The sequence below is a fragment of the Lathamus discolor genome, chromosome 5, assembly GCF_037157495.1.
Source record: "Lathamus discolor isolate bLatDis1 chromosome 5, bLatDis1.hap1, whole genome shotgun sequence".
Lineage (NCBI taxonomy): Eukaryota > Metazoa > Chordata > Aves > Psittaciformes > Psittacidae > Lathamus > Lathamus discolor.
In genome coordinates, this window is record NC_088888.1 from 27,761,547 (window position 1) to 27,787,998 (window position 26,452).

A 26,452-nucleotide genomic window follows, 5' to 3' on the forward strand; every position below is an offset into this window, starting at 1 on the left:
TGAGCAGCAGTATTAGCTGAGGGGCGAGAAGAGAATGTGAAGCTTCTGTCTCTGGTAAGTCTGTTAAAATGCTGTTTCTAGCAAGCAGTATCTCAAATACCAGCTAATACAGACATCTGAGAGTGCAGTAATGGCATCTGGACCAATTACAGTTCTTTTGCATGCCTCTTTTCACATAACCAAGGTGAAACCGAGTCCTTGTCTACTTCTGTCTATAAAGGAAGTAAGACATGATGAATTAGGTGCAAGTTCCTCAGATTTTAGGTACTAGATCTTTAGCAGACGTAAATAAGTACCGATGGGCGGGGCTGTTCTCACAGAGCTCTGCCCTGATCTGCTTGATGCGGCTCAGGGATTGTCATCCCTTTTTACAACACAGTAAGGTCAGCAGGATGGAAGTGAAGACACAGACCGGTGTAAGAAGAAAATACAGATTCCAAAAAAATGGAAACAGCATGGAAGGCAGCCCCAAATGAATGTGGGAGGACGAAAAAGTGGCACTAGGGAACATGACATGGATGAACCATGTTCCTGGTAGCAAAGATACAAGGCAGTGAAGAATATGCTATAGTCAGGAGCTGTATTCTGCTGAGTAAGAGTGATACTGCAGTCCAGAAAGCTAGACACAGCTAATAAAAGGGCAGGCTGGAAGAGTTAAATATCAGAGTCATTAATGAACTGAAATTAGATTATAAATCCTTTCGGATCTGTCACCCATTGTGGTAATAATGCCCTGCCTCTTCATTTCACTACAGAGACCATTTCTGTTTATGAGACTGTAAGCAATTAGAACGTGAGCCCTTGTCACCATGAAATTCATCAGAAGACACACAGATCATAAGACCAGAACATCACAAACTATACACTTATGGTGCAGCTACTATGAAATATTTAAGAAATTAAATGGGATATAATGTTTTTGGCAGCTGCTGTCAGTTAACAACAGAAATAGGAAAGATAAAAGGCAAGAAAACTAGAGGGTAAGAGAATGCAGTTGCCACAGACAAGATTTCTATATCAGAAATGGAAAGGAAAGAAGATAGTGCCCTTCATCAGGAGGTGATTGCTTCTCTTGTTATTGGCGTAACAACAAGCAGTCCTCACAGTAACCATTTGGTTATGTTCTGGTTTCGTGTACTCTGGGCCTCCCAAACCTGTTGATCCTGTGAAAACAAGCCTTCTGAGAAAATAAGCAAGGAGTTTAAGAAAAAAGTGACACTTTTTACAGCAGCAGGAACAGATACTGAATTCCAGCTTTGCAGCAGTGCTGCGCTGTGGGCCGGCAGCTTTCAGAAAGAGAAGCCTCTAGGTCTGGGGTTTGTAAGCAATTTGCCACACTTGTCATCTTTGCTGCATAAAAGCCTTTCCCGGAGGACATTGTTTGAACAAAATTATCCACTGCAAAGGCCAGCAGTATGCTCATCGTGTCTCAATCAAGGCTGCATAAAGAGGAAAGTCAACCATGCATGTCTATCATTTGGACGATTAGCCTTTCTGACTGCAGACACTATTCTAAAAGGCTAATCCTCAGAAGCACCTACTTGCTCAGTGAGAAATTATTTCTCTTTGTCCATCAGAAGCATATAGCAATGAATGTCCTCTGAGAGCAATATTCAGTAGCTTAAAGCAGAATCAATGCAAATATATCAGAAGCATCCTTTTAACCTCTCTACAAACAAATAATAAAAAAAGAATTGGGTATTTACGATATGGAGTAGCTGAAAACAACAACAAAAGAAAGAAGGTGAGCACAGCACACTGGTCCTCATGCACCTCCATTTACATTTTTGATACCACTCCTGTCAATCTCCACTGCTTAGCCTGTATTCCCTCTGCACTTCAGCAGCTGTATTAACTACAATTTTTAAAGAGGAAAAAGCCCCATATGGTCAAAAGGAAGAATTATTTCCAAGGAACTCTACATAATCACAATACACTGCTTTAATCTCTGAACTGTATTCTGTGTCTGAGTTATATTAACTTATACTTCCTTCTATTATTAGTTAAGTTTTTTAGTGTTTTCTCATCTTCTCAAACTCCCTGGTAATTCAAAGGAAAGAAAACCCATTAGCCGAAAGTGAAATCCTTACAGATCCACAAGTATACAACAACATGAAAAATATTGCTTAATCTGCAAGAACGATTTATCTACCACCTTGTGTACTTTCTGCGAAGGCAAAGTTCTGAGCCAGGCAAGGGCTAAGAATTTCTAGTTCATTCTTCTTTTCTCCTTCCTTCCTTCTTTTGTGACATTTTTAACATCTACTCAAAAGAAATTCTTCAAAAGGACCAGACCTGAACCATAATGACAAAGAAATGTCTAGATGGAGCTAGGAGTAACACTGGGGGGGTTTTGAGACTGAACTGAAAAGATTTACTTCTTTCCTTACCTGTCTTATCTTTAAGATCAGTAAAGCACAGACAAATTGGCATCTTAATGGGGGAAAAAAAAGCACAAGCAAAAGCATTTTTGTACTGTGAGGTTGCAACAGTCTTTACTTTCAAGATCAACTAAATATCAGCAAATGCAAATTAATGTCTCTTACTATGAAGCTCTTCTTGCCAGTCTATAATCATCCTCCTCCCCTGTACTCTTGAACTTGATGTGGTCCCTGGCAGCTATTTGATTTGTGTAAATTAAAAGGCATCACCGCATGACAGAGGTGGTTTTGTTTGACTTCTGCATACACAGGCTGGGATGTGAACTGAAGGCATGATTGCTGGGACAGCCTGCCCAATGTACATAAATAAGAATGTATTTTATTTTATTTTATTTTATTTTATTATTTTATTTTATTTTAAAATTAAGTTAATTAGAAACTACAGAAGATGTCACACTGAAAATTCTGTTCTCTAAACAGACCAGGTACTGCATAAACTGTATCTAGATCAGTTTATGACTGATTATGACTTGAATCATTCACTTCAAAACAAGTAAGCATGTTGTAACATAAGGCTGTGTGCATTTTGTCTCTGTCAGTCAGGAAGAAATTGCTAATACTCCTCCAAGGAGTTGATCGAGGGGTACGGGTGGGCAGCAGTATTGTAGGATTAAAGTGTTGGGAACAAGGGAGGGAGAAATCATGTTATCACAGGTTTGCTGTATCTGTCTTGTCAGGTCATTTGATTCTGCACTAAACAATGGACATGTTTATTTAGTAGTGTAAAAGATTACCAAGGGGGCTGGAAAATTTACTGAATACTCTTCTATCTCACAGTAGTAAAAGAACCTATAGGAAAAGAAGAATTGGACTATCAGGAAGCAATTTAAACAGAAGCAGAAGAAAGATAAAAGGAGCTTTGTCCTGGTATTTTAGACTCACTTGCTAGCTTGAACATATCTTCTCTATCCATATTTCCATATGCTCTAGGGCTACATAGTAGGAGAGACAGGTTGATATAAATAGTTGTATAACACACGCCAGCACAAAAAAACCAACCACCCATTGAGATGCAAAAGGCTTCCTATGAAAACTCTTAGAACCTAGGAGGTGTTTTCAGCTCTTACAAACCTTTCTTGAAAATGTGGGGGAGAAGGGGAAGAGTAAACTCAGGGCAGGCAACCACCTTGTGTATCTTCTGTCCAAGCAGTAACTGGGGACTCTGTAAGAAAATATTAACAGCCAGCCTCTGTAGTACTGTTTACAGATCTGCTTGGTCCCCATACCAAATCTCCACAGTTTAGCCCTGAGAGACAATGGATGCCAATAATGTCTTAAAACAAGAACTGTCTCATTAATGTTATTTTGTGATTATTGCCTGAGAATTTAGTGAAGGGAGACCCAGACATATCCTAAGAGCTGTTTCGATTTTTATACTCTAGTTTTTGATGAGTTTCATTTTTCCCCTTTGTCTCCCTTTAAGCAAATTGATGCATATGTAAATCACATCAGGAAAACAAAAAAACAAACAAAACAAAAGAAACAAAAAAAACCTTGCTAAATGAGAAGAAATGTTGATATTTAAGATCCTGTGCTCAGACTGGAACAGCACAGGTAGAAGGATCATGGGTTCAAGAGAGAGGCCACCTGAGGGTGCAGTGATGGCAAGAGGAGCATCCCACTAACGGAGGTGCAGCCCCAAAACTGGGATAAACAAGAGACATTGGTGGCAGTCAGAGACAGTAAGATACTATTGTGGTTTAAGCCCAGCCAGCAGCCAAGAACCATGCAGCAGCTCGCTCACTCCCCCAGCTTCCTCCCCCTGCTCCTGGAGGGATGGGAGGGAGAATCAAAAGAATGTAACTCCCAACGAGCTGAGATAAGAACAGTCCAGTAACCAAGGTATAACTCAAATCACTGCTGCTACCACCAGTAATAATAATGATAAGGGAAATAACAAGGGAAGAGAATACAACCGCTCACCACCTGCCGACCGATACCCAGCCTGACCCAAGCAGTGATCTAGACCTTCTGGGTAGCTGCCCCCTGTTCTACATTCTGGGCATGACGCACTGTGGTATGGAATACCCCTTTGGCTAGTTTGGGTCAGGTGTCCTGTCTCTGCTTCCTCCTGGCTTCCCCTCCTCCCTGGCAGAGCATGAGGCTCAGGAAGTCCTTGGTCAGAGTAAACATTACTGAGCAGCAACTAAAACCATTGGTGTTACCAGTGCTGTTCCCAGGCTGAAAGTCAAAAATACAGCACTGCACCAGCTACTAAGAAGGAGAATAATGACTGCTACTGCTGAACCCAGAACAGATACACATCAGAGTCATAGATAGGTAGATAGAAAACATTTGTGAATAATTTCTGGGGAGGAAACAAAAGTAAAATAATCTGGATTTGGATTGATAGGCCTAATAGCATGACAGTAGTTAATAGTTATTATGGGTAATGAGTATCATGGATACAAGAATCAAAGATACTCAGTTTGTTGGCAGGTTCTGTAAAAATGCCTGTGAACACTGAAAGTTTAACCTTGGGCTCATCCACATGAATTCATGTGCTCAGAGTGCTTCAGTCATGCAGTTCACAAAATAAAAATGCTCCATGCACTGTTTTTGCCAAGAGTAAGCACAGGTAAATGGAGTCTGCTCACTTCTCAGTGTAGTTCACCTACTTTCACTGATTTGCTGAAGCAGTGAAAAGCTGGTGAATTCACCTACAGCTGTGTTCATCCCTGATGCTCTAATTTACAACATTTACATTAGTGGAGGTGCAGCCTGAATGATTAAGAGTGACCAGCCAACAGTGTACCACTCTATTTCAAAAGTTAACCATCAAACTGTGCTGAACACTTACAATACTTACGGCATGCACAGAAAGTTCAGGATCAGTGTGCAGCCAATATATTCTTCTGTCTTTGTGTTTCATACCCCTGCCAAGTTCTCTCTCATCCCCTCCCCTCCAATGGGCTTTCTTCTTCTTTTATTACTGAAGAAAGCACTGTTTAAGCAACAGCTTTTTCCAGCCTTTTAACCTGACAAATTAAGGAGAATTTTCCTTTGGCAACCGACTGTGATGAACTATTCTGTACACTATATTGAATTCCTTAGTAATAAATATATTACATGGGAAGTTTTTTGGACTAGTAAAACCATGTTAAAAGCAGGATGACATATGATTTACCATCTTCAACACTGAGCTCCCATATTGCTAGTTTCACAAATGATACTGCTTTCCAGAAAAACAGTGGAGTAATAGTTGTGCTGCAGTTCTTTGCTAACCTTCTGCTCCATCAGTGTATCGGGCATTCAATCAAATGGGTTCCTTTGATAGCCTTATCTCTCAGTGGGCCAGTGTGTTGCTTGGATGGAGCTGTGTGAAATGGCTGCACATTGTATTAGCTCCAATACCTCTTTCACTGAGAGCAGAATTTGAGTGTCCTGAAAATTGCTTAGCAAATAAGACTTGAAATCAAAGTGACAGCAGTCTCATGCCCTAAGTAAGGCACATTTTGGTACCCAGCAGGGAATCAAAGAGTAGTTTGGAGTCATTATTTTAATTCTGTTGAAAAGAACCGTGCAGGGACCCCAAATCAGTTAGAGCTCTGCCAGGTAAGTGACTGAAAGACATAGGCTGTGCAAGAAAGGATGGGGGGGAGCACAGTCATCCAGTGCCACAGAACCAGATACTCGCATTTCTTTTTGCCCAGCCTGGCTATTACACCTCAAGAGACTCAAGGATGCTGGTGATTTCATGCCACTGTGATTTGGAAAGAGCTTACAAACCTCCAGGGAACAGTTTGCATCAATTTGTCCTGAAGCGTGAATATTTGACACTCGTAATGTCTTGTCTGCCTTTATACTGTGGGCTGGGAGTGGGAGGAGAAAACGGTAAGAGGTTTATGTAGAGGAAGGCTAATAATCAGAATACTCTCCTAATTCAGCATTATTAATCCCTACTGAATTAGATGGATCAGCAAAGATATTTCATTTCTTTGGAGATAAAAGAGAACATTCTGAAATCCTGGAGAAATATAGTGCCTATTAGTGTCTATGTAAAAGCCCTCGAAATAATGCTCACAGAGATAAGATGAAGAATAAGAAAATAATAAAGGCAAAACAGCAATGGCAAATTTCCCGCTATGTGCTGCTCTTCAATTAACAGTTTGAAGCAATTCCCGATCCCCTTAAGCTCAAGAACTCTGCTTATCTGCCCATCCAGTTATTTTTAATTTGTACTTCTATTATTACTGCTGCATTATTAATACACCCTGATAAGATAGGAAATAGCTTGGTGATGTTCTGTTTCAGCAATGCCTTGCACAGCGTAATAGTCTGTATGATGAATAACTCCTTCCCATCTGAGGAGATTCATGATTCCCACCGCTCACAGAATACGAGGCCCTGGGGGAATCCTCTGCATTGCTATTCCATTTCCCAAAAGCAGCCTGGGCCTCCTTGTGTTTATCACATCTGCACACGCTGTTATCAATCAGGGTGCATGCTGCCTCCTGTGTGGCCGGCCAATAGACATCCCGGGTGCCTCTGTCAGATCTCGTGCCAGCACATACCTTAGCACTGCTCCTCATAGCTGACGAAAACTCAGGGGTTAAGGTATTTTCTTGGGGGCAGATGGGGAACAGAGGGCAGCTTTTCTAGCCACAGTGCTTCCAGAATCTGGGCCCAGGAGCTGCAGTCAAGCTAGTCAACAACATATTCCTATTGTGAATCAAGATTTGTATTTGAATAAACCTCCAGCAATACTGAATGGTGGGAAGAAGGGGGCAAAACATTAAAGCAAAGATAATTACATTCATACTATACAGTTTGAAATACATATGTCATATTTTCTGTGGGAAAAGGGGGCAGGGAAGAAAGGGAAGAAAGGATCAACAGTTTTTAAGTTTTCCCACATCTGTGCTTCTGTAATGGAGTATGTGATGTTGTTAACATTATTGTATAACTTTCCTGCTGGCATTTTAAGAAACACCATATTTTGACACCATATCTTTTTCTAACTAAGCATCTCCCCTTCAGTACAAACACAGTAAACTGAGCAGAATTCTAGAAAAATCCAGCAGCAACTGATATGGGTAACAGCAACTGCGATCTACAGAAGTGCGACAGAGCCTCACAAATACCTAGAGAATTTAATGTAAAATATTGCTGTTTGTATCAGCATTTTCAATCACCTCATCGGATAGAAAAGATCCTGCAATGTATAGGAGGACTGAGCTATGCAAGAAGAATAATATTATTCTTGATAAAAATCCATGAGAGGTTACTGGGAATGTCTTAAGGGAATGTTGAGTTCTCTCTCTGAAAAAAAAAAAAAAAAATCAAAAATCTGCTATTTTATAAATAAAAGCAAGTCTATAGCTAGTTTGCTTCCCAGTTTTTTCAGATAACTTGCTCAGGAACTCCATATATACTTTTTCCTATATATTTCCACTGTACTTGTAGATAGGGGGAGATGAATACGTCTATACACATATATATGCGCCTATATGTGTTTCTAGATACAAATGTACACACTGTATGTATTGCGTGAATTACACATATACCTACATATATGCGTACTGTCACAGTTACATCCACTCCACTTCTCATTTCTAAGTGCCATAGGAGAGGTTTTGAGTGTCACAGGCCGTAAAAATGTATTAACCTACCTCCTTTTAAGATCAAACAGGTCTATGATTTAAAACTTTGGTTTTACCTTTACTATACAGACACATTCTTTTATAAAGAAAAATAGGAATATTTGAGTATTGCTTTTCATACCTATCATTTCATATCTCACTATCCAATGAAATATTTTTTATCTGCTAATTTCTTTTGCAACACTATAGAGGAAAAAGTTTTTATATCTCTGGAAAACTAAATGGTATTTGAAATCTTTCCAAACACCAAGCCACACTGCTACCTTTCTGGGAAGGAGTCCTCTCTGGAAGTGATTCACAGGTCATGTTACAGAGCAATGACCATCTGCGCATCTGAAGGCCAGAGATTCTAATCTAACAGATGTGCACATTGTGATCAGTTTTACAGAGTCATCCTAGCAGAAGCACAGCTGAACATCTCCGCTCTTTAAATCGATAAAAATCAGCTCAATTTTCCCTTGTTTTGCATAAGGCCAAATGTGCAGAATCCTACCTGGTCCTTTCCTTGAAGGTCGGGCTGCTTTATGCAACCTTCTCAGTTGCATGCAGGTCTGCTCAACCAGACCTACATGCCATGTAGTGAGCCTCCAATGTTTCTTAGACTGGAAAGCAGAGGATGCAGACTTCCATCTGAAGGAGAGATGCAAGTACCTAGAACTTTCTGCAAGCATGTTATTAGTATATGTCCCAGTACCTGGTTTTCTTTTAAAGTTAAAGGTTCAGAGCAGATCACAAGAAGAGAGTGTGCTCCTATTCAGGAAGAGATTAATTTCACCTTACTTGAGCTAAATATTTCATTCTAAGACAGCTGTCTAGGTTGCCCCTGTAATCAACTGAAAAAGAAAGGAACATCTGGTAGGCAAGTCATCCCATCCTAATATAGGTAACACTTCTCTCCCATTCCTCCATGGGAGAAATGCATCTGACCAGCCTAGATCAGAAGGATAGTAATCAGTTCACTTAAGCTAGCCTAACATGAATCACAGGCTAAGGGAACACAATAATGGTGGCACTGAAAAGTGAAGAAAAAGGGAGATAATGGCTTGAGCATGGGGATACAAGCTTTTGTGCTTCATAAAAGCACAAAAATGGATAAATGTCTCCAGAGAGATATTCCTGAAAATGGGTTTGATTCCTAGAGTAAAAGCCAAAAAAAGGGAGAGACAGTGAATAAGAAGAGGTATTATCTAATGGTACTCTCAGTATTAAAATACATTTTACCTTAGGCTCTTCCTCAGCTGAGCTCGTTATCTATTTAAGTCAATGTTGTACCAGAGATATGAGGTAAAGCCCAGACCTTTAGGATAATGGAAAGCAGAATAACCTTGCAGCTGAATCAAGAGGCTCAGCCAAATCATTAGTCCATGATGTTACAGCAGTGCTATAGTGGAGCCTCCTGCAGTGTCACCATCCCGCCCACACCACTGAGCACTGCTCTCGGACACGTGCTGAGAGAGGTCAAACACAAAAGGAAGAGGCTGGGAGGAGAAAAGCTTGAGGAAGTTTTAAAGAAAAAAATATATATAGCAAGGCCTACAGAGAGTGCTTAAAGTATAGTGCCTGCGATTTGCATGAGATCTCAGAAAATTTACCATGTCCCAGGTTTTGCAAACTATTCAGCATTTAAATTCCTTCCTCGGCATTGCCTGAGAAACAGCTTTGTAATTTTCAGTTTCTTTCATCTTGACTTTCCTGATTTATATTAACCTCTTCTTCATGGATTTAAAAATGAATTAATGGGGTGAGAGGTGTGGAGGAGAGGGCAGGGAAGAAGAGGACATTTCAAAAAGTACTAGAGTCTTAGAAATGAAGTGGAAGTGATTAACTAGAATTATCATGATGCCCCAAAATGTCAACCAGCAGCATCCGCTTGCCGTGAGCTCCTCTCTCTGGAGTCTGCTCCTTGCCAGCTGAACTTAGGAATCCCATTATCAGGAATGACAGCTTGTCAAGCCAGGAACTGTGGAACAACTTTCTATGCTTTGAATAGCTTGCAGGTGGGCCAAAATGGACCCACTGCCCTTAAACTGGCTCATTAACAGGTAGGGGCAAGACCTAATTTTCCCCTCCTAAAGAGGCTGGCTAGATTATATGGCAGAAATGCTATTAATTTCACTTTTTTTTTTAAGGCAGCTTGAGGTATTAAAACTCCTCCCAGAAAAGCCCTCCTAGCAGGAACCAAGCCAAAGAGCATGAAAGCTTCTCTGCCACATCTGAACAGTAGATCTGGTGAGGAAAATCCCAGTTCTGAGCAACTGTATCTGGAGGGCAATAGGCCACCTGGATTTCATTCCAAGTGGAACTAACTATTTAATTTGTACAACAATCATGTTGACAACAAAGATGAACATATAGGTCTCCTTTAAATGCCTCAAGGGATCATCTTTTTTTTTTTCTTTTTATTCCCCCCATTTCAGTAACCATGGTAACTTTGGGCAAAACCAGCTTTCACCTTAGAAATTGTTTTCTGTGATAAAGGGTTTAAAATCACATTTTTCATCTAACTGTTAACATTTTCCCCTATACACCTGAGTGATGGAGAGAGAGCCTCTGCTTTACAAAGGAAAGAGAACCTCTTCTGATTATTCCTGTAAAGCCTTCAAGATGGATGTCAGCAAAGTGAAATAGAGAACATATTTTGTAAGTTGTGCTTGGTTTTTTGCTGACCTTAACACAGGCTTTCATAAACACGTGCTTGATGTATACCATAGTGTTGCCAAAAAATCCTCACATCCACCAATCACCTAGACAGAATGCAAACTCTGATAGGAGAAGAGGAGGTTTCCCTTATCTTTTGAACTTAATCAAGATGTTATTCCCTTCAAATCATGTTTACAAATCACATAAGTCTAAGAATGTCTCTATTTTCCACCAGTACAAAGAGTTGACACTGATAATGAAAACACCTATTGGCAAAGACTATCCAAATCATGATTTGTACAGACTATAGCCAGATAGAATGTTTATATATAATAGCACATGTATTATTGTGCTACTATAGCCTGGATTAAAGCATGTTATGGTTAGTGCTAAAATTGTTGCCCTAAGTAGTGAGAAGTCCAACAAACTATTTTAAGGCAGTGGATAGCTGAAATACTAGCCATTTGTGAACCCAAAGCATTGGCACACACTTCTGTCCCTGCCAAAAGACAGTTCTGAACCTGCTCAGAAACCTGAACTTCATGGGCAGTGGGGTTTTCTTCACTGTTACTTTTGGCAGGGGTACATAGAAACAAGAAATAGCGCAAGTAGAGAAGCAGGGACAGAAGGAACAACCAGGGTGAAGACAAACTTGGACAAACTTTGGTACTGTAGAACTAAGAAATGTCCTTAAACTAAGGAAGAAATGAGACACTAAAGTCCTAGATGAAAAGACCTGGTTAAGTAAGAAGGAAAATTGTCTTTGGTTGCTTCTCTCCATTGGCATTCAGGATTTTGTGTTTCCTTGTAAAAGAACTACATTTCACTAACAATATCTGGTCATAATACATGCTTTAGTGGTGGAATTGGCAGCTAACAGTTGGACTTGGTGATCTTTTCCAACCTAAACCATTTTATGGTCCATTCCTTTCATAATCTCTTTCCCTGTCTGGAAAAAGTCTGCAAAGCACTGCATCTTGACTAGCCACCTGGATCAAAAGGACATTAGCATGTTAGATGATCAATATACAAAATGGGATGGTATGACATAAAGCTACCTTTTAAAATTTAACAATGGTATTACCACTGTCCTTTTTAGGCCAAAGCCATCAGACACTGCCCATTAATCATCAGTGATATTCTGCTTCTGTTGTCCTCCTGCCTCCAAAGAGGCAAGGAGTATCATACTTCTCCCCACACAAATGTGTTCTCCTTCATTAAGCAATATACTCGCCAGCTATCCTTTTTGGTGCAAACCTTCAGTGGGGCTCAGGGAAGTGGCTGCCAATCCCAGTGACATTCACAAGGGTCAAAGGAATAACATAGTTGAGTGCCTCTAAAAATCCTCCATTATTTTGGTAGTGGCACTTCCAAGTCAAAATATTTCTGATGATTCCAGATAGAGTTTTATACAAATTAATGTGAGGAAAAGGTAAGCTGCAGACTAATGTAAAATGAACAGCAGATTTTAGGCTTATTTCAATCAAATATTACTCTTTAATGGAAGATTAAATTCTTACAGCCAGGCACTAAAAAATTATTTTTAACCAAACCTTCTTTAGTGTGTGACACAAATCCTTAGAAGAAAGGTGTATGACTCAGAAATGTCTATCACATCGCTAATCTCCTACTGGCATTTTGCTGGCATTCCTAGCATTTGGCCGTGGCTTTGCTCCCATTAGCCCCCCTGACCAGGCAGGTTCCATGCTCAGCCCTTGCTGACCCTGCATCTCTCACTCATTTACTACTCTCAAAAACCCCCCTCTTGTGCTGCTTCCTACCCTGCCCTATACACTTGGAAAGGGCTCCTCAAAACCATCTGCAGTGTGACCTATTACTGCCCCTTCAAAGATTTTAATAATCTCCTCTTCTACAACACCTACCAAAGCTTGACAAGGGGTATCTAACATTAGACTGCTGATGGGTTGAGGACACTGCTATCAAGATGACAGATAATACCTCATTGTTTCTTCTTGATTCCCGTTCGTCTGGTCTTCCTCCCTACCCTGAGATCATAAGTGTCCTAGTACAGAAACAGGGTCTTTTTATCTGAATCTATCCACAATTTAGTAAAATGGGGGTAGGCTTTGGAAACAGGAGTCCTAGTGGTACAGAAAAATAAGAAGTAACACAGTGTAACAAATTACAGTCCATACTGCTAACAGGTTGAAATAACTACGCGAAGAAGGTTCAGTGGTGACTTGTTTCTCCACAGTAGAAACTTTTTGCACAGGGATGATTCTAAAGCACAAATGCTGCTATTTTATTTTGAGCTGAACAAGTACCAACAAACAACAATTCACACACAGAAAAAATAAACAAGGAAAAGTAAACAAATCTCTTCCCAAACATAACGAATACCTTTCAGTGACAGTTTGCAAGACTACACACAAAGAAATAATAAATGAAAGAAAGCACAGAGACAAAATCCATTCATCCTAAACCCTGTGCCACCTGAAAGCAACCTATTTATCAAGGCTGTCAGAAAATTTTTCATTCAAGCTGTTTCTCATCTGTCACGTGGGATTTAACAAAACAACGTCTTTCACAGAAAGAACATTTTAGATTTTCATCAGAAGTATTGGTTTAGTTTTGGTTTTGTTTGACAGAAAATGGAAGGAGAGGAGCAGGAAGAAGGAGGGAAGCGGACTGGGGAGAAAATCTAAGCACACCTGACTAGAATGCCTTTACAGTAGTTAATCTGAGTGCAAGCGTGGACTGATTAATGTTTTCTGCATGGAAAACCTTTTGCTTTGTTTCTTGGTTCATTATCAGAAAGGACAAAACAGTTTCAAGAAATACCTTTCAGAAAATAATGGGACTTGGGGAAACTGCATGTACAGTCATTTAGGACAGTGGCAGTCTCTCCATGCGTAAACCCAGCGAAAGCGATCTGCCACTCAGAATATGATAATTTAAAGACAGCAGAGAGAGCAGGAAAACTGACGGTCAAGATGTGGCATTTTATGGGGCACAACTGTCGCTCGAAACAAAAGAAAACTTTGCTCTCAAGAAGCAACTGTGGGAATACCACACTATCACCTGTGATCAGTTCCCTCTGCCAGCAAATGCAAACCCAGAGCACATATGGATGTTATGACCCTTCTGTGGAGCTGAACTTTAACTTCCAAATAACACCTCTTCCAAATTCCAGGCTGGTACATTTGACTTGCCAGGCTTTTTGTAAGAAAAGGTCTGCAGCATGCAACCTGAATAATGCTCTTCATCAGTTTAGACTCTTCAGTTGTACCCATATACACGCTAACTGAGCTGCTAATTAACTTTTATGTATGTTGCTGGTAGGATATTCTTCCTAGTTTGACTCACAAAAATTATATGCCTATACCTGACAGCTGAGAAACTCTACCATTTTAAGTAAATCAGTCCTCAATTTTGCAATGAGAAGTAGAATCTTTGAAACTTCTAGAAATGAAAATGTAAAATGGCAACTGTTTGGTGGCAAGTTCATTTTAGAAAACTGAAATGAAATTTAACCTCAAAGTCTAAGCTTCAAAGTACCTGACTTCTTACCCTGCAGCATCTCAGATGCCCACCTACCTTGGCAAACTGACAGCTCTCAAACTGACACCAAGGCAGCAACACACACCATCTGTGCCAGGGCTTCCAGCCCTATAGCAAAGAGCCTGTCGTCCTGGAAGCTTGTCTGTGTGCAGCTATCCCTAGGAGTCTCAGAAATCCAGAACTCTTGGCAACAGTGAGCCTTCCAGGTCTGATGAAGCAGACTTTCCAGTAACAAACTGTCATGTTAGAAATTGCCCAGCCCACTCAAGCCCAAAGTGTTTTAAACAGTTTTATCACACTGGAGTTGCTGGTAAAATGCTATTTAAAAACAAATCAGAAAAAACCCTCAGTGACTGAAAGTAACATTTAGCTTCCCTGAACCCAATTTCTCCACACAGGTCCACATGTTATAAATTTATGCCCTTACAGAAAGCACTATATGAGACAAAATGTTGGGAAAAGTAACAGTTTTTAGCATGCTCCTATCAAAACATATGCCAACCAAATGGAACAGAACATGTATAAATAATAACAATACAAATTAAAAGCAAACAAGCTGGAAATTCCATTACCTCATCTGAAATTTTCCAAGTCTGATAGATAAATTACATTGTTATCCCGCAGTTATTTATTTATTATTCCTCACACCTATTTTTGACATATTAAAATGAAAATTGCACTACAGAGGTAACTGATGGGAAACTTTGATGAAAAAAAGTACACAAGCTTCAGGTCATAATTATAGGGTGACTGCTAGAAGAAACCAAAGAGATGAAAAATTAAACTGAATTCCAGAAACTGCAGGTTAGACGTATTTTTGCTAATGGAAATGTGGGAAAGAAAAAAAGAAAAAAAAAGAAAAAAAAAATCTTTATTTTGACCCTATGAATGAACCTAATTTGGTTTACTACTTTAGAGAAGCATGTGTGAAAACTTTTTTAAAACATCTTACCTATTTCTCATATACTTTGATAGCTACAGGATGGTATGTCTAAACTGAAAAGGAATACCTTCCTTCACTGGCTGAACTGCAGAACTGCAAAATTTCAGCTGGTAAGTCTGGAGACTGTTCTGGTACATGATGCCAATGAAGAAGCAAATGACAGGTCTGTTTGGGCATACTGTAAAACCCTCTCCCAAACCCTATCCGCTGGAAACCACTTATTAAGTAAGAAAGGTTCAGATAAAGCTTGCAGCGTTTTGACAGACCTGTTTGTGTCTCTGTGTATGTAGATGCTTTTTTCGAGAAGGGTGAAAACCAATAGTCAGGAGAAGTGCCCACACAGTTCAACAAAGGTGATTGGTCCCTTGTTTTCATGAACACAACCTTCATTGTTTCTCAGTGGAATTTCTATTTTTATTCAGAGATAACCTGTCCGAAGCACAGAAAAGTAAGAATCCTGAGAGGATGGCTTCTATTGCAAATGTTTTCCATAGCAGCTTCTTACAACAAACAGGTTGAAGTTTACTCCTCCTCCCATTAAAGTCAAAGCATTTACCACTACTAACTTCTGTAAGATCATGACAGATTTGTACATTTCTTCCCACCTACCAGGCCAAAGGAATGGAAGAAAGCCCTGTGTTGAGGGAATCCCCTTCCAAACAGGCATTAAACCATCCATGAAAGTAGCATCATTGTTCTTTGAAAAAAATATCTGGAACTGCACAATATAAGAAAATGAGTATCTAAAATCAGCAATGAAAACTCTAAAGCCCATCCTATGCTCAGCATCCTAGATCATACATTACAATTTTTCTTCTAAATACAAAGATTTTCACCAAATTCATTGTCACAGCTTAGTATTCAATGAATATGGAAATGCCATGTACACAGATGCTTGCATAAGAAACTACCCTGATTAAAGCAAACTGCCATCCTCAGCAACAATGAGTATGTATTCCCAGATGTAATATGCCAGGCTCTCCATTTGTGACAGGGAAGAGGAAGGGCCACTTAGACAAACAACAAAGGAACAGCAAACTATATAGCCACCTCCTCTATCATCTCAACCACTTTCCATTGTAACTATGAACATAACCAGCATTTTAAGAGGATATGACTACGGAAATGGGAGGAAATAACATGACAGAGGGAAAAAGGCTCAATTCATCATTATCAGCATAGGCTCTGTTCAGGTACATGGCCCAGACTTGTCCTGACTGTACTGGAAGAAAGCCAAGAAACATGAGCTAGAAGCAAATTAGAGCAAGTCCACCAAGACACCAGTCTGGACAGCAAGGGGATCAGGAACCCAGAACATGCCACAGCAAGCAACTGCTATGCAGTTTAAAAAAGCCTCAAAGACCAACCACTCTAGAAACCCTAGCAGAATGGACATTATCACTATCTAGTAGTGCTGTGCAGGTGCATTTAGTACCGTTGGACCCTGAAGTGTATTAGCCCTGCACAATTAGGTCTGGCTTTGATCAAGTCAACCTCAACTTTATTAAAAGTTCACTTGCATTAAGTGACTTATGTTGTTAAACCTTTGTACGCATGTTCAGGGACCAGCTGCAATAAAACCAACTGAGAAATGACATGGTATTCCAATTCCCTTACTATTTTTCATAAGGATAAAATCTTCTCCCATATAAAACAAGTGTTCTAGTGATACTCGCAAGGCCTACCTTGCCCAAACCGGGGGTGTCTTTCACTTTGCTGACTGCCCTCAATAAACATGGTGGTGCAGGGGGTGGGGAAGTCTGAAGTATACTGCTGAAGCTGGTAGGGAAGAGAGGAGATTCAGGAACAGATGATGCAGAAGGCCTGTGCTTCTTCTTTTTGGAAGACAGGTTCAATTTCTGAGCAGCTCTGTGGGAAAAATGACAAGAATAAGCTAAAACAAACCCAAACTCATCAACGCAAGCAGTCAAGAATAAACAAAGGTATTTATCAGGTCACTATTTATGTAGGATCTCAGTTTTGACTTTATTGATCCTAACAGTTTTATAGTTCTTGTTCTTCACTCATTATTACTAGTATAATTCACTGATTTCACAAAATTGCTCCAAGTTTACAGTCTGCATTATGTAGGTTCTCCATTAGGCTTCTGTCACTATCTCATCTGTTGAAACAATTCAGCCTTCAAGAAAGCTCTAAAACTTCCAATTAAATCAATGAGCTATATGGCAATTTCTGTTCTAAAATGAAGTTCAGTCACCACCAAATGGTTCACACAGAATTGTGCCTGATTACAAAATGAACAGTTCTGCAATGATCTATTTAGTATTAAATGATCTAATTAGTATTAAAAGCTCCAGTGAATTTGCCGAGGTGTAAGAAACCTTGCATTTGCTATTTTAAATTTTTATAATTTCTTAAAGCATAAGCCAGTCTAGAAATCGAACAAACAGGGAACTAATGGAAATACTGCTGTTTACAATGAGATGGAGACAGCCATACCTACCTACAGCTGCATTAACCACTGAGCAGGGAAAACAATGAAGATGGGTTTTGATACTATGCCATTCTTAGATGACAGTGCTGAAGTTTGTATAGACTTTGATTAAAAAATCCCCTAAGCTTTCCCAGAACAGAAACACCCAGTACTGTTTTTTGAAAAATGACGTATTTTGAGAGAAAATTCCACATTCAGCCTTTGTTGCAGCTCTTTTGTTCCAACACTTGTGCATTCTGCACTGCCCAGGGATAATGTTAATATTAATCTTACTGTCCCAAGGTTTCTCTTTGGTAAAAAAGAGCACTTTAAACAGAGCAGGTCCACTGGAGTACCACTTCAAAGGAGAGATGGATATAACAATTCATGAATTACATTCATGTTGTTTGCTTTCGCAAATTGTGACTTAAGATAGGTATAAAATAGTCTGTGCTGATAGTAGCTCTCCTGACTTTGCTGAAGTATGACAATCAAGACCAATAATTCTAAATCCTCCTAAGCCGAAAGAAGCTTTAGCTCCATTACACTAGTTTCAGTATACATAATCCAAAACTCAACTTACAAAAAGTAATTACATTATTTTATTCCAAGAAGTCAGGGGGAAAAAAGATTGAACATATATATATATATATATAAAACACACACACAGTATGCAAGTACCTTGTGTTTGTATCAGATGTGTTAGACACATGAGCAAATTACTGCTGGGCATGAAGATGCTATACATCAGCTGGTCATGTGCACTTTGCATGCACCACCAGTACGTACTCTTTTGGCCTATGGCAAGTGCAAAGCAGTTCCAGATAGATTAGTTTTTAATAAAAGAAAAACACCAGGAGATTTTAATTGACCCAACACAGAATTACAACTTGGAAGTTTCTGTACCACCTCCTTGTCCATGTCCCTCCTTTCCCTCTGGCCTAAAGAATGCAGTTCATAATCTGGGCCCTCTCTGTTAAGAGTCTCCTTTCTTTTTCATAGAAAACATAATCAACATGGTTTTTCAAAACCAAAGCAAAAAGCATTTTTCATTTTCTTAACAACATTTCAATGGTTTGAGAGGATTTAGTGATTTCAGCTTCCACACTGTCAATCACTAATGCTTGTATGAAGTTTTCCATGCTGAATCAAAGTTTTCTTATGCCTTAGCTTCATCATTTTAAGGAAAATCCTGTATGCTGTGTGCAACAACTGAAAATACAATTTTAGCCAAACACACTGAAAGACATATTCCTGTTGTCAAGCTCAGTAATCCAGCCTTAAATATAGGCAGTGGCTCCACCCACTCTGGTCATACATCTGATCTCGTTGACTTACCTTGGGTGAAAATACATTTTCTAAAAGCCATTTTCTAAGTTGACTGACAGAGCCATTATCCCTCTTGCCACTAAAGGCTTCCCCAGCATTTGCTGTTCTTTTTACAAAGCTGATAGTGTAACCACTTTGTGACCCCATGAAGCTGGCATTTTCTTGAAGAAAAAAGACATAGTTGGAGGTACCTGGCCTTTTTGAAACCTTGGAACTATATTCTAGTTTGACAGTTACAACCTTTGAGATTGCATTCAAATGGCAGAACATGCATTGTCCTTTATATTTTTGGCCTGAAACTGGCAAAATATATGAAAAAGCATTGAACCATCTCTCACAACTTCATGGGGTTTTCTGTTTCTCTCCAAGGAGAGAAAAATCAATGCATGGCAGGCTAGAAAATCATTTACAAGCCCTATCAGACTTGTCTGAATTTTGAAAGGGATCAAAAAGGCAATAAGCCTCAGGTAATTCCCAGAGCATTTAAGTGGGAAGAGAAGGATATTTTAACCAGATGTAGGCTGTACATGCATGACACAAACATGCACAGCATGGCTTTTTTGTGAGCACATTTGCATGAGTAAAATTATTCAGTTTGGGTGGCTAGCATGGCTCTGAACACAGCTGGTCATGCCAGCTGATGATGATTTGGCCCTGGAATCTAGCAAAGTAGTTTAGAAATTCTCATACTCCTCGAGTCAAGCCGGAAGCCCGGCCCTACCATGCAGCCTCTATGAACCACCAGACCTCTCAGGCAAAGCACCAGGCTGGATCTTGGGAGAACGGATGCCACTGCAGCTCACAGCCTGCCCAGCCCAGCCATCAACTGTTCAGACTCTGCTCTTTGTGCAGGAGGCAACTAATTTGTTTAATATCTAGTATAATAGGATTCTGATTTCCACTTGAGAGTACTGCAGTAATGGTAATGGCAATGATGGCAGCACAGCTTTATGTATTGACAATAAGCTGATTATACTCCAAGTTATGTTACATCCCACTTGAGCCAAGTGATATCAGCTGTGAACTATGCAGGAGTGCAATGCAAACCATTTCCCCACCGTGTGTGGTAAGCCTGTGGTAGGGATTGTGTCCACAGAGGCACACAAGGAGCTTGATCCAAACTGAATTTTTGAAGTGCATAATTTAGACTGTATTAGACCACTGTGTGGACTCATTTGCAATAGAACTGTCTATGGTAATTTTACTGAAGTATCTTCCAAAATAATGCAGATTTAATCTAGGTTAGCTAATATACTTTGCATTCATACCTTCAGTGATTTGAATTATTTTTCCCCAAGAGCCCCTATGTAAACAAGCAGCTGGAGACTTTTTGAAAGCTTACAAGATTTGTGGTAGAGGAAATAATCACAAGATCAAGATTTGAGATTGCAGGAGAGGTATTCAAAGGCTGATTAAAGTTCAATCCAAATAAAACTGATGCATTGCTTGCAGGAAAGGAAAACTGCTTCGAACGTCCACCTGACCCATAGCAAAGACGTCATTTCTTGAAAGGACATTCTCTGTTTTTTATTTTTTTTTTTTTTTAAATACAAGTCTAACAAGGTATATCTTTGGCAGTCAAAACATTTTTCACCTCCCATCTACGCAGAAATGGTGATACATTTTTTCTCCACGGGCAGGCTGGGATTCATTGTAGAGGTAACGTTCCTACACTGGAAGCCAACTGGTGACTGGTATGAACTTTATGAAAGCTGAAGATCCTCTGCGGGATTCGTTGAAGAAATTGAAGTAAACTAGCTTAGAGGTAATTTTGTGATGTGAGGGGGCAAAGTATGCTCTTTGGAAACTTGTCTGGAGAGATGAATGAACAGAAATGGATTAATTAATCAAATTTTAACACAGAACAAAGGCACTGCTAGGGGTCAACCAAAGATATCTGCTAAGAAGTTTATTCATACTCCTTATAAACAATACAGAAATTAAGTTGATGAAACTCTTTAGATAAAGAGTATTATGGAAAGCTCTGTAAATGCCTTGCTTAGAGAAGTCACTGAGAAATGGTTACATAAGGAAACACTGGGGAAGGAACAGTTTGAAATTCATGGGTTTTAAATTAATTTGGGTGGCTCACAAAAAGCATCTTCAAAAAATGAGGAAAAATCCATACATCCACTTGTTATTAATCAGTAGTCAGAGAAGGGAAAAAAAAAAAAAACCAAATCAAACCAAAACAGAAAAACTCACAACAAAACAAATGATGTGATACAGCACATAAAGGAAAGAATAATAAACAAAGTCTCCCTGCGATACATAATGTTCTTATGCCTCCAGCTCGAACAGAGTGTACTAGAAACTTATCTGGCATAAATTCATACAAGATCATGAACTTCAGCAAGGCTGGCTATGCCAATTCATGGCATATTTGCTGCTTCTCACTTAAGAAAAGTAACACTGCTAATAAAATTCAAGTGATGCCTATTTAGGTTGATAAAAGAAATTATTTTTTCACCAATACATTATCTAAGACAAAATTAACACTTTAGGACTCACTGTCAAAGCAGAGATCAGTAAGGCCAGCAGGTTCATTAGATTCAGAAGGAAATCAGACATTTAATTGTCAAAATAGTATTCATACTTGTGTCAGCAAAGATCATCATTGATAAGTAACATTGATTCCCATGCTTCAGTACCTGACTCTCCTCTTCACCACTGACTTATGAAAAAAATTCTTTAGGTGCATATCTCTGTATAATTATTCATTACTGCAGTTTCATAATACGCTATGATGCCTCCAGTACTTATGACCCTTGGAAACAGAATTCCAGATCATAAGAGCCAGTGAGCTGGCATATTAGTTCTGTGTCAAAATAAAATCTGAAAATATGCTTCCTTTCATATCATATTTGCCACAGAGAAAATGGCTTTCAAGCTGTGGAGGCTAAATGGTCACATACTAGCTAACTTTATTTTAAGTATTTGCAATTTTCATTAAAACAAAAATCCATTTTTCTTTTTTATCTGGAGGCATAAATTTAATTCTGTAAGAGAAATACTCTTTGCTAGGTGCCCCACTCAAGGAGTAAGGTATGAACTTTATATACGTGCAAGGGATGGCTTCCCAGAGGATGTGCTGGTTTGACAAGCTCAAAGGAGACTAATGATAGTCCCTACTAATTAAAACATCTTTACTTTTCCAAAACTGCTTTGCATGCTGTATCTTAGTGCTGGGTCAGAAAATAGATGGAAATTTAGTCTGGAAATCAGTCTCCTGAACAAACTCTCTAAGCATATTTGTGCAGATATATTACTGCTTATAGAACGCATCTACATTCGTGACCAACAGTGTTGGTTACCCAGCAAGAAACTTATACCCTATGGTCTCAGGTTGGGCACCTAAAGGTGAAGGACACCATTACCTATCTTCACTCTCAAAACAAAAGCCCTACTGATGATTATGGGGTTCTTTTTTAAACCCCAGCCATAATTCTTCCTATAGAAAAAGTAGAAAATCTTGACTGCCACCTAAGTAAAATGTAGCCTGCATAGTATTTTCACTGACTGATGGAATGTCAAACAAAAATATACTGGAAGCCTGCCATTAGTTTTGATTATTTCCAACTCAAATGTTTGCAAATATGGATTCATGGTGTATTTTCTGGTTTGGGTAAATATGTTTATATAAAATGAGTCATCATATCGTATAGGCCCTCATATGTAGCTGTAAAGTAAAAAAATCAGGGGATACAGCAAAATTACAATCATAGAGGCTTTTTTAATATGAGAAAAAACAGGCTTGTTTTTTGATTACACAGGGTCACTCAACAGTTGCTTCTTCTCGAGAATCTTTAATTATTGAATTATATCAGTTATACATTGCCTGTACAAACTGGACACAGGGCACTAAATAAGATAACCGCTTTTTCTAATTAACCTAGCTTCTCTGAATCATCACGAAAAGTGATTCTGTTTCTCCCAATCACCTGCATAGGTGACACAGACTCACTAAGGTGATATTACAGCCAAGCTGATCTGAGTGTGACCACCAAAAGCAGAGGCCCCATACCTGCCACTACCCTGTCTGCGTACTTCCTTTCCTTCCCTTGCTTCTTTTCTCACATTTACTTCGGCTTGGTTGCCAACAGCTTTAACCTCCTGAATTGGTTTGTGCCAAAGTGTGCTCTAAATCATACTCATTTGACATGGCTAATATGCCTGAATTACTATGGCAAGTCCCAACATTAAAATCTGAGGGGTGTGGTACTAAATGTGGCTTAATGCAAAGTCTCATCTTTCTGTTTGGAGGGCAATGATCTGGCCAGGAGACATGGCTTCCTTTGTGCCATTTCTTTCTTTGCATCTTCTAAAGCAAAGAGAACAGAGATACTCTACAGGATGCTTAACCAACAAGCTAACAACCGTGCGCTGCTGCAAGGGGTCAGGTTGCCTCTCTACCATCTGTTGCAAACTGGGGGTACCACCTCAGAAGCATGCTCTATGGCAGAGTGAGAACAACCTTCTTGGGTTTCTTCTTCTATATGGAACTACTTTTCCCATCAGGACTGAAAGCAAAAAGACAGAGCAATAAATCTTACAGATGCTTTGCCATGTCCTTTCCCACCCTACACTCCCCTCCTTCCTTCACACAAACTATGAACAAGAATCAGGACAACTTTTCTCCACTTTAATTCTCTGTGTGGCCAAACCCAGGGCTGTGGTGTTTCAGCCTAGTAAGACATGTAAGGAATGAAATAACAATCCTCAGAGGAACATTTTCTGGATTTGCAGTTCCAGTAAGATTCTCAGTATTTGTGTTTAATTATTTTACAATGCCTTTAAAATCTGGAGATAATTTGAGCTTTCTGCTTATGTGTAGAAGGCATAATAAACATCTCTCTAATGCCCATTAAACACTTGCCCCTTATTGTTCTCTTTATTTTTATGAATGCATTCAATTTCATAGCAACAATAAAGCTGTCCCAGGCTGCAATCTTTCACTTCTTGGGTGGTTAATTTGGATGTTTTGGCCACAGCATCTTGGTGACTGTGCTCTCCCCTGGAACTGTACTGTAATTGTCCAGGAACTCAGTATCTACTTATTTAATTGTAACAGAGTCAGAATAGGGCTTCAGACTTTACTGAGGGCAGGTCTTACAACATCTGAGGCTTGCTGCACACAGGCAATGTTAGTGAAATTAACAGCTCAGACCTGCTCTTATATTAAGTTCAAATTCATGTAAATTCACTGGCCACGGAGCTGCTCCTAGGCTGCACCAAATATAAAATGATGAATATGCTTGAAGACCAATAGCTTATTGAGAACTTCAGAGTCCTACACAAGTACATACTGAAGGACAGAGGACTCATATTCTATACAGCTGTTGTTTGGGTGAAACTCCCAGTTTCAGAGAAGAATATGACAAGATATGAAACAAACCACTTCTCATGTCATTACTGTTTGATTCCACTGGGTATCACTGTATTTCAAGAAAGACCTTTTTATCTAACCTAAAAGTTCCTTAAAAACTCCAGTTCAGTGACAGATCTCCTTCTGTCTTTGACAACAGGATCATTAGTTAGCTCTCATTTATAGGGGTAATGTTGGCCAAAAACGTAACAAATCACACTAGCTATCACATTTGTGATTTCTACAAGAAATCATACCTTTATCCTTCAACACTATCAAGAAAACTACGTCTTGATTCAATCTTTACTTAATACATTCAGCTAGAGAAAGACAGCTTCTGCTTTCTTTCCTTTCTTTCAGTTTCTTTTTCTCATTCTCTTCTCCTCTTAGTACTATTCCTAAATTTCAGGCATTACTGATCCAGGTCACCACATACACTACAAAAATTACCAGATCCACATTTCCTGCTGTGTTATTAGCTATGGACACACATAATCAGCCTGAATTTTTAGAGAAAAAAGTGATTTTGGTGACCAGCAGAAGGACCCAACTCTAAGAAAATGTTCGGCATTTGAACACAGAAGACAAATCACTAGTCAATTTTTTCAAAAGAGCAGGTAGAGATTGTTTTTATTATTAACTAGCTTACTATTCTCTCTGAAATGCTTTTATGAAAAATGGTAGTCATGGGAGACAGAGGATGGTGCTCACAGCATTATCCCATTCTTGGAAAGTTCCGAGGATAAGTTGGGTATGTGTCACTGCATGCTTAATGCATGAAGCAAGCTGAACAATTACACTCGGCTAAAATAAAATCAGATGTTTAGCACCAGTTTAATATAGGAAGAAAACCAGCTACATTTACTATAAGTCAAATTAATTCAAATGTAAGCATTTACCAATTAGTGCCATGGTTACTTGGCAATGCATCTTCATGTGCCATGGGAAAACTGTACAGACAGGAGACCAATAATCACAGACCAGAGTAGCCTTAATTTCTGTCACAAACAGCTGTGAACAAGAGCACTAGTATCTTTCAATTAAAGGTCAGAAACAAGCTCTGTCCAGCTCAAGCTTTAGTGTTAAGAAGTATTTCCTGCATATAAGATTTAGATCATTAGACCATGGCATTGCCACTAAGTAATAAGAACGGAGATGTGCACTGTTTTATATTTGTATTGTTATTGAGTAAAACACAAAACACATGCAGATCTGTCAGTCTTCAAGTCTGGAAAGTATTAGGGGTATAGTTGTACAGTTATACTGTCTTCTCCTGAAAGTGCTACCAGGGATGGCTGGCAAACAGATTTTCCTGATACCTGAGACAACTAAGCAAATGTCAAATCATGGAACAGAACTGGTTAGCCAGGCTGGCTAGCTGGCTTGCCTCATGAGTAAGAAGTAATGACAGTTATGACAACTCAAAAATGTGACTAACAAAGGCTTTGTAATGAGTGGCCCACAAACCACTGCCCATTTAACAACAGTCCTTAAAATCACACGAAGCAATTTCTTTAACTGTAAGCTTTATGGAGCTTATACGATTACAGTTATTCTATTACCTTGGATGCTAACACCTGACCACACACTGTGCGGAAAGCTACTGTGCTTCATCTCTGTCCCATTCAGCAAAAAACCTCTCATAACAAGAGGAGGAAAAACAGCCAGCACACAAATTCATAGTCCATTTTGTCATTGTTTAACTTTCCAGTTGGCAGAGCAATTAAACAGATACATAGAGGCCAAAAGCCAGGTAAGTTTTACAGGGTTTTTTGACTCAACAATACTCTGTCAGCCAGCATATTTAAAATAACACCAGCATACAAATGGTAAACTATTCTGACAACGCAAATGCACTGAAATTCGATACACTTAAGCCCAGCTCTGACAAGCAATCACCTGTCATAGTAAAAAATATTTCCTCTAAGAGCTCCTGTTAGTCTTGTCTTGTGCTTATTTAAGTCACCACATGAGATAGTGAAAATACTTTGAGACAAGTTGTTTTCAACTACTGGAGACTATCACCATTATTACATATAACATGTGAAGGTTCAAAACAGAGGTCCTCCTCTTAACAGACTGCACCCTGCTAGGATCAGTCCCAGCCCAATAGCTTATAAGCAAAACAGATAAAGACATTTTATGATCCCACCTTCATGGATATTATGCTGAAGC

The 26,452-nt window shown here is 39.3% G+C and overlaps 1 protein-coding gene across 1 annotated transcript in view; it reads right to left on the reverse strand.

The window, feature by feature from the left end:
- Window positions 1-26,452, reverse strand: part of KIF26B (kinesin family member 26B) — a 295,717-nt gene that overhangs the window by 90,745 nt on the left and 178,520 nt on the right. Inside the window, exon 5 of the mRNA XM_065680140.1 lies at window positions 16,835-17,018. Within this exon, the coding sequence (XP_065536212.1) occupies window positions 16,835-17,018 (184 nt within the window). The remainder of the gene's footprint in view (window positions 1-16,834; window positions 17,019-26,452) is intronic.